The 9408-nt window shown below is 41.1% G+C and overlaps 1 protein-coding gene across 3 annotated transcripts; it reads right to left on the reverse strand.

Annotated features, from left to right (window-relative positions):
* Positions 1-1523: 1523 nt before the first annotated feature.
* On the reverse strand, positions 1524-9224 carry UQCRH (ubiquinol-cytochrome c reductase hinge protein). 3 transcript variants are annotated; one of them, XM_067008410.1, is made up of 5 exons: positions 9067-9206; positions 5818-5844; positions 5194-5341; positions 4984-5081; positions 1524-1742 (listed from the first exon to the last, which is right to left on the reverse strand). In XM_067008410.1, exons 1-4 carry the CDS (start codon positions 9118-9120, stop codon positions 5002-5004), a joined length of 309 nt encoding a protein of 102 aa, XP_066864511.1. In that variant the 5' UTR covers positions 9121-9206; the 3' UTR covers positions 1524-1742; positions 4984-5001. The 3 variants fall into 3 exon arrangements, with proteins under 3 accessions (XP_066864511.1, XP_058899502.1, XP_066864526.1); XM_059043519.2 differs by lacking the exon at positions 5194-5341 and having other exon boundaries at positions 4923-5081; positions 9067-9224; XM_067008425.1 differs by lacking the exons at positions 5818-5844; positions 9067-9206 and having other exon boundaries at positions 4923-5081; positions 5194-5336.
* Between the last annotated feature and the right edge of the window lie 184 nt (positions 9225-9408).

The raw sequence follows: 9408 nt of genomic DNA on the forward strand, positions 1-9408 counted from the left end.
TGATGCTGTGTTCTTCCCATATTATTTGTCCCATTATTGGTGATGCCAGCTTTCATCTAAGTTGTCTGCGTGTCTTCTACAGTGTACTTCCTTCTTTTGTAATTAATATGTATCCCCTTCTCACCAAACTTTCAGTTGGTTCATTTATTAGTATGGCTCATGGATTTGTTTTATTCAATGAGTTATAATCCAGTACTTTCATTATATATTTTGATGCTCAAATCATCCCAGATTTGGCTATACTCTTGATATGTCCCTATCATTCTTTGAGCACTTCCTTCCTTCTTTCTGGAACAAATGTTCAGGCTCATCTTATACTTTCCCCATCCCAGCCCTGGAATCATCCATTTCTCCAAGCCCTGGTTCCTTTTACTGGAGAATGAAGCCCTTTGTGGGCCAAGGTAGGGAATGTATATATTGCCTACATACACAAATTGGCATCTGTACTTACTAAAATTGAAACCTGTATTTATTTAGTTCATACAAATAACACTGCAGGCTTCATTCTGGTTTTATCCTTTTCAATATTTGTAACTCCTTTCTCTGCTAGCTCTCATTATCTTCAATATATTTACTTATTGGATCAATTCCCCCTGTGTCAAATCTTCCATTGTCAGCACCACCTAGCCAGGTGCTCTTTTCTCACCCTGCTTTGACTCCAGTACCCCCTCCCCTCCCCCTTAAAATTTTTTTTAAAAAATAAATGTACTTATTTATTTTGGCTGTGTTCGGTCTTCATTGCTGCACGCAGGCTTTCTCTAGTTGTGGCGAGCGGGGGCTACTCTTCGTTGCGGTGTGTGCTTCTCATTGCCGTGGCTTCTCTTGTTGCGGAGCACAGGCTCTAGGCACACGGGCTTCAGTAGCTGTGGCACACAGGGCCTAGAGCACAGGCTCAGTAGTTGTGGCGCATGGGATTAGTTGCTCCACGGCATGTGGGATCTTCCCGGACCAGGGCTTGAACATGTGTCCCCTGCATTGGCAGGTGGATTCTTAACTACTGCACTACCAGGGAAGCCCCCCAAAAAAATATTTTTAAAGAAAAGCAATCTTGGGGATTTCCCTGGTGGTCCAGTGGTTAAGACTCTGCACTCCCAATGCAGGCGGCACAGGTTCAATCCCTGGTAGGGGAACAAAGATCCCACATGCCTCAAGGTGCAGCCAAAAAATGAAATGAAACGAACCATCTATAGATTTCAAATAATAAAAAAGAAAAAGGGGGAGGGGAGGGGAGGGGAGGGGAGGAAGAAGGAAGGAAGAAAAGCAATCCTGTTGGACACTGAGACCAAAAACTGTCAAAAGACACTTTTGAGATAAAAGAAACGTTCATATGAACTGAGTAATGATATTAAGCAATTTCTGTTAATTTAAAGTATGATAATGGCACCAAGGTAAAATTTTTTAAAAGTCCTTATCATTAAGAGAGATATACTTGCTAGGTAATGGGTACATGGGAGTTAATTATTATTCTGTCTATTCTTATGCTTGAAATTTTTAAATTAGAAAAAAAAGGACAGAAGGCAAGATTGCTGATCACTGGACTTTATTAAGATGGAATCATTGATAATTACACAGAAGCTACCTGCCTAAGCCAAAAATCCTTGAGGTTCACATGAACTTAGTTACACAAATAAGAAACAAATGGCATGTTCAAAACCATAAGGAAATATCCTGAAGCCCGGGTGATGAAGGCGGGGTGAACGAATCTGCACTTACTTCAAGCTGTTAAAGAGTTTGTGGGCCACCTAGATGGGGGAAAGAAAAGGATGTCATCAACTCGTATCTCTAATGTCATGAGTTACAAGGGCCTTCATAACCTGGAACAGTACTGCCTCTCCTCCCACCACTTGCCTTCTGACACCCCCACACCCTTCGTGAGCCCTAGTGAACTCTCTTCAATTACCTGAATCCTAGCTCCCTTCTAACCAGAACTCTCTTTCTCACTTTTTCATTTTCTAATTTTCCTTCAAAATCTAAACTACGTGTTATTTCCTGCAAGCTGTCTCTAATAAGCTCCTGTCCCACCTGTCTTCCCCACAGAAACGTATGCCTCCCATATCACAGTGTTTATTAATTCAACAAATATTTATAAAACATCTACTATATGCCAGATACTGTTCTAGGTGCTGAGTGAGTCACAACGGTGAACAAGACAATATCTCTGTCTCCTCTGGAACTTAGAGAACAATGAGAAATATAATATATATATACTTCTGATAGTGATAAATGCTATGAGGAAAATAAAATAGGGGCAGGGGGAGGGAATAGCAACCTTAAATAGAAGGGTCAGTAAAGGCCATCCTGAGGTTACATCCAAGAGATTTACCAGTTTACTAACTGTTCTACTTCTGTCTCTGCTGGCTTATAACTCAGTGTAGAACGGGACTATGCTTGTCTCATTCCCAGATCTTAACCTAGTGTTGCCTCATAAAAGCATTTAAATAACATAACATTTACCATTTTAGCCATTTTAAACTATCCATTTCTGTGGCATTAAGTAATTCACATTGTTCAGAACTTTTTCATTTTTCCCAACTGAAAACTCCATACCCATTAAATAATAATTCCCATTTCCCCCTCCCTCCAACCCCTGGCAACTACTATTCAATTTTCTGTCTCAATCAATCTGACTACTCTAGATGCCTCATATAAATGGAATGATATTTGTTTCTTTTGTGTTTGGTTTATTTCACTTAGCATGTTTTCAAGGTTCACCCATGTTATAGCATGTGTCAGTTTCCTTCCATTTTAAGGCTCAATAATACTCCATTATATGTGTATACCACATTTTGTTTATCCATCCCACCAATGGACACTTGGGTTGCACCCACCTTTTGGCTGTTGTGAATGCTATGAATATGAACATGTATGCACAAATATCTATTCAAGTCCCTGAACAGAGTCTCAATTCTTTTGGGTGTAAACCAAGAAGTAGAATTGCTGGATCATATGGTACTATGTTTAATTTTTTGAGTAAAGTACTTATTTCTTTTTATTGCCAAATAATGTTCCTTTATATGGATAAATCACATTTTATATATCTATTTATCAGTTGTTTTGTTTCCAATTATGGCTATTACGAATAATGCTTCTATGAATATCTGTATATAAGTTTGTGTAGAGATGTTTTTCACTTCTCTTGGGTACATAACGACGAGTGGAATTGCCGGGTCATATGTTAACTCTACGTTTAACCTTTTGAAGAACTGTCAGACTTTTCCATAGGGCTGTACCAATTTACATTCCCATAAGCAGTGCATAGGAGGTTTCCAGTTTTTCCACATCACCAACACATTTTTTTTCATGATATGGAGAATTGTATATAAATGTTCCCTCTTTCCACTAAAATCATGTTGAAAAAAAAAGTTGTATGAATAATTGTATATAGACCAGAGGATGGATAAAATATGAATATACATCTATGGAAAGGAATATAATGCCTCTTCATAATATTTTACATGTAAATGTGTTTATTATTTCATTTTTGTTTAAAAATCTGATAGTATATACCAGAAAACGTGGTAATCTCTAGACAGTATGATTTCAGTTGGATTTTTGTCTTTATAAAAAAAAATTTTCCAGGGAATTCCCTGGTAGTCCAGTGGTTAGGACTCTGTGCTTCCACTGCAGGGGTCACAGGTTCAATCCCTGGTCGGAGAACTAAGATTCTGCAAGCCACATGGTGCAGCCAGAAAAAAAAACCAAACAAAAAAAATTTTTTCCTTAACTATCACAATGTGTTTAATATGAGCCTGTGTATGAGTATGTGTACACGTACATTTGTGTGTTTGCATTGTATATTATAGAATTAAAACAAAATACCTAAATTGGGATTGCTGAAGCATAAACTATGAAAGTTGCCTGAGTGGAGATCATTAACTATTTTACTAGTTATTTAAACTATTAAACTAGTGGAGAGGGCTTCCCTGGTGGCACAGTGGTTGAGAGTCCGCCTGCCGATGCAGGGGACACGGGTTCGTGCCCCGGTCCGGGAGGATCCCACGTGCCGCGGAGTGGCTGGGCCCATGAGCCATGGCCGCTGAGCCTCCGTGTCCAGAGCCTGTGCTCCGCAACGGGAGAGGTCACAACAGTGAGAGGCCCGCATACCGCAAAACAAAAACAAAAACAAACAAAAAAAACAACTAGTGGAGAGTTTATTGATTTACTGACCCCCTTCACCCATTTCTCCCTATCTTTTTTTTGTGTGTGTGTGGTACGTGGGCCTCTCACTGTTGTGGCCTCTCCTGTTGAGGAGCACAGGCTCCGGACGCACAGGCTCAGAGGCCATGGCTCACGGGCCTAGCCACTCTGCGGCATGTGGGATCTTCCCGGACCGGGGCAGAGACCAGGGCACGAACCCATTTCGCCTGCCGATGTCCCCTGCATCTGTCCCCTGCATCGGCAGGCGGACTCTCTTCCCACCAGGGAAGCCCTCCCTATCTTTTTTATTATAGCCATCCTTGTGGTATGAAGTGGTATCTCATTGTGGTTTTGATTTGCATTTCCCTAAGAGCTAATGGTGTTAAGCATCTTTTCATATGCTTATTAGCCTCACAATCAGTTTTAACATAAACAATCAAATTGAACTTTGCCTACCCTGTAATTTATTAAAATACCTTACTGTTATATGTAAGGGAGTCAAACACAAGTTTACTTAAAAAAACAAAACAAAACAAACAACTTTTGTACCAACTATTATGTACAAGACACACCAGAGGATATAAATTATTTTAAAGAGTAGCCTTTCGTACTTAAAAATACAAAATCCAGTTTCCCCACTGTTTCGCAGTGTAAATTAGAACATCACTTCTCTTCTCTGAGCCTCAGTTTCAGCACCGTCCTACCTCTAGGATGAAAAGGTGGTCAGCACCAAGTCTTCCCTGGCCACTGTAAGCTTTCCCCTTCCTGACCTTAGGCTGACTTACGCAGTGGTCCCTTGCATGCAAGAAGTCAAAGAGCTCCTCTGTGCAATCCTCTGTCTCTGACCTGGAGGATACACGCTCATCACAGAGCTCTAGCTGCTCCCGAGCCTTTACACATTTCTCCAGCTGCTCGCACTGCTCTCTCACTGTTGTTAGGGGATCCTGAATGAGAAACACACACACACAGAAAACCAAAATGGGGGTTTTAGGAAACCCACACACCATAAGCTTTGATTAATACAACCACCAAACCAAGGTGCTGCCTCTGAATTACCGTGCAGAAGGCCAGCTGGCAGAGCCACACTGCCGCCAGAAATGGCAGAATGGGGTCTCCCATTCAATTCTGATGCTAAGTAGTAGGGGAAAGTTTCACATTCCTGCCTTCCAGGGTTGCCAGTATGCACTGAAAGCCTCAGTCCTATCTGAAAAAACAAGGTGGTAAAGGAAACCTGGCCAAACTTGAAGTAGATCTATAGGAGGCCTTACTTGTTAACACAGCATTTTGGGATATGTAATGTCTGTGAATTTCAATTCCCCTTGTCTGACAACCAGGTCTATGAACCCCAGCTGCCCAGCTAGAAAGGCAATGTTACATGGAGAAGGACAATCTAAGAAAGGCTCCTTCTAGAATTTTTATTAAACCACAAATAGCATATGATTGAGTACCAGGCCTTCAAGATGCTACTCTGCTCCCTGATACCATGACTGGAGAAGCCCCAAACCCAGAAAGACTCAGCTTCCCAGGCCCACACGCCCCCCAAAGACTGTACAGGAGGTATTAAAGGATTTTTCCACTCCCATTCTCTCTAAGGTGTCAAGACTCCTTAAATTGCCCTTAGTTTCATGAAACTCAAACTTTCTTTTACTGAGAAGGTTCCAAACCTGAGACAGCTCTTACCACTAATTCCTCCTCCTCCTCTTCTTCCTACAAAACGAAAACAAAATTAATGTCAGCAGCAATTTTATAACACATATATTCCCAATCATACTGATGTTGTAATCACTGAGGATAGACATTATTAATCGTTTTATATTTTCTGTATTTTATGATGATTTGATGTTTTAGGAGACTTGCTAATCCTGGAGACAGCCCCTCCCACGACGGGCTACTTTCTAGAGTTAGCAAACAACTTGCCTGGGGGCACGCATTTCATGCACACCAACCAATCCAAAACCCTTCTCACCAACCACCTTTCTCTAACTCTCCTACACTAAACCAATTATTGCCCCTGCACTAATCACATCAGGGCTAAGTGTCAAACAAACAGGGACCAGCCCAAAGCCCAGAGCCCACCACGAAATTACCCACTCTTAAACTTGCTAGAGCACACCTATTCTGCCTCATTCATTCCTTTTTCCTTCTGCTCCTGATTGATCCAAGCACTTCCCCATGTGGCCCTGGGTGGTATGGCCTGCCCCCTTCTCTTGGGAACTATAAGTAATAAACTCTTCTTCCAAAAACAGTTGTCTCACCTTAGTTATGCTTTGAAGAAGGGTGATAAATATCATTCTAGACAGGGCCACTTATATAAACAACTTTTTACCAATTATACAATTTAAATTATTTTTAAATAAATTATAAAGTAGTTTAAATTTTTTTTAAAAGTTATCTCCATGTTTGTAACCTTACCCTACCTGATTAAAACAAGTCCTGGGTATATTTCAACAAGGACACACAATTTCATGTTCATCAGCAACAAACTTAAGTGTGTACAACACTCTAACGTTTATAAGCACTTTCATATCTGTAATGATTTGATTAATCACAACAGTCCCTTAAGGGGCTCCCAGTTTAGGAATAACAAACACTAATTAAACATTTTCTGATATAGATTCAAGCTGTCATATTAAAACTGCCATATCAATTTTAATGTATAGATTTTGCAAATACTATGCTATATGTAATACCTAACTGTATCTGTAGTGTATATGTAATATATTTATGCTCATTAAATGTTTTATTTTTTTCTGAAAAAAAAAAGATTCAAGCTGTCAGATGTTCATATGGAATCTGCATAACTTAAGTATTTTATTCTAAATTCTGGTAGGTCCCAGTATTACCAGAAATAGCTAAATTTAATCCTCACACCCCAAACCAAGTTAGGAAGCAAGCTAACCTTTTTTTTTCCCCTTGGCTCTGAACTTGAATTGGAAACATGAAAATGGCCAAACCTAAATTCTACTTTAGCCAGAGCTTAACTAAACATAGTTTCGGTCACTGCTTTTTGGCTTGCTGAGCTCCCAGAACACTAAGTAGACTATCAACATAAATGCACCAAAGGTCTACACAACTCCATTCACAAGCCTGAAAACATCAGGCCCTACCTGTTACTCCTGATTCAGGTGCACAACCTTCCAAGAGGAGCAGTGTAAAAAAAATTTCCCTTGGGAGCAACAGCATAGGCCTAAATCTGTGGCTTAGCATAGTCTGATCAGTAACTCAGCCTGTCAAAAGTAAGGCATTTGCCTGACTGTGCATGCATGTGTCCACATTTGGGGGAAGGGCAAGAAAAGGTATACATACAGAAAAAAAGAACTAGCTCAGAGATCCTTCACTTTGTTTACAAAATTCCAATACAATCTGCCCCATTCTCTACCATGACCTTCAGTGAAGGGACCAAAGCTCATGAAAGCTGGAAGTGAGCGGTAGGGCAGGTTCAACTGTAACCCAGGCTATTTATTCTTACAATTAGCAACGGTGTCTTCTAAACATGAAGATGTTACTTAGGAGGTAAAATTCTAGTTTTCCATTAAACAAGGTTTCTTAACCTTGCTCTTTAAAAAAATTCATCCTGAATAAAGTTTTTCCAAAAACTGATATCACATTCTGCCTGAGTTAGAAACCGGGAATTAGCATCCTAGAAGCAAGACCTTTATATCCTTTCCCTATTAGCAATGCTACTACACTGATCATTTTATGTCCTTGATAATTTTGTGACAAAAGTATCATGGCATGTTTTGGGAAAACAAATCCAAATACAAGTCTGAATATGGCCTACTTCATGTAAAACTTCATGTCAATGAGAAAAACCAAGGTCACACTACATAAAAAGATTCAATCTCCAAGAGGAACAGGTTTTTCATAACAAACTTCAGTTTTCTTATTTTAAAATTGACTACTTGTTTACTTTCTTTTCCCTCATCTACTGCTGTGGTGAGCCCTACTTAACTTTCTGGTATACTTCCAGCTGAACTTCCTGAGGCTGACTCCATTTCTTTCTGGTCCTCTTTCTGATAATAAGACTAGAAAAAATTATGGGATAAACTAGTTTCCAACTATTCTGAACCCACAGCTTTCGGGAAGTCACCAGAGAACAAAGAAAAGACAGGAAATATGATGGGAAACAAAAAACAAGCTGGCTTCTGTAAAACTGTGTAACACTGTGGCTAAGTCTTGGTTCTGGAACCATGCTGCTTGGGTTCAATTCCTGGCTCCAATATTTACTAGCTGTGTGTCCTCGGACAAGATATTTAACCTCTCTGTGCTTGTTTCCTCAAATGTAAAATGGCAACACTAAGAGTACCTAATACTTACCTCACAGGACTATTGTGTGGCTTAAATGATTTAGTACATACAAAGCACTTGGAATCGTTAAGCAGCCAATTAATTATTATTACATTGGCATTCTCAGTCAGGGAAAGAGCTCCCCTTTTATCACAGAATTATACCGCACATCCCCACACTGTCCCCAAAGACACCTCCCCCTCCCTCCACCCAAAGAAAAAGAAAACACGTTTTCACAGAAACTAGCGTTAAGGCCAGCTGCCCGGAACCTCCACAGAAGATATGGCAGGATTCCCGACCCGAGCTGAGGCGAGGGCTCGGTTGGTCCGCTTGCTCCCCAAAACCGACAAACTAGGGGCTCTGAACACCTGATTAAAAATACAGGCACTGCTTTTACAAAAGTTTAGTCCACAGAGCATTTTCGCTCTCGTTAAACCTTCACCACATTCATAGAATGGGGAAGCCAAGGCCCAGAGAAAGCCTAGTCATCTACTTGCCCAAGGTCACTCGACGAACTCCAGGTAAGGGTAGGGGGAACCAGCTCTCCCGACCCTGCAAACTCTACGCGGGAAACGTTTTTTGGCGGGCTAGGTCCTGAGCCTCAGGGCTACGAAGAGGGTCGAGTCGCTCGCCTCGTCTTACCTCATTGGGATCTCCAGACCCGGTCAGCATCCTTTGCTCTTCCTCCAGCACCATGTCCGACTGCTGTTGTGGATTCAACACGAGAAGCAACAGCGGCACCTATTCCACTTCAGGATCAAGAAGGACTTGTAAGGGTCACTCAGCGGATATCCGGCGATCTGGCCGGAAGTGCGGCAGACTAGTCGTGGTCGCGAACACACGCTCCGATTGGCATGTACTACTGCTCAGAGGCAGGGAATGGGGGGTAGCTGGTATTTGCACCAGAGGAGGATTTGCTAAGGAATTATCCCCTTAGTCACGCCAGACCCAAACATGTTGACCCTGGGAATTTACTTAAAATAT

The sequence above is a fragment of the Kogia breviceps genome, chromosome 1 (genome assembly GCF_026419965.1).
Source record: "Kogia breviceps isolate mKogBre1 chromosome 1, mKogBre1 haplotype 1, whole genome shotgun sequence".
NCBI classification, from domain to species: domain Eukaryota; kingdom Metazoa; phylum Chordata; class Mammalia; order Artiodactyla; family Physeteridae; genus Kogia; species Kogia breviceps.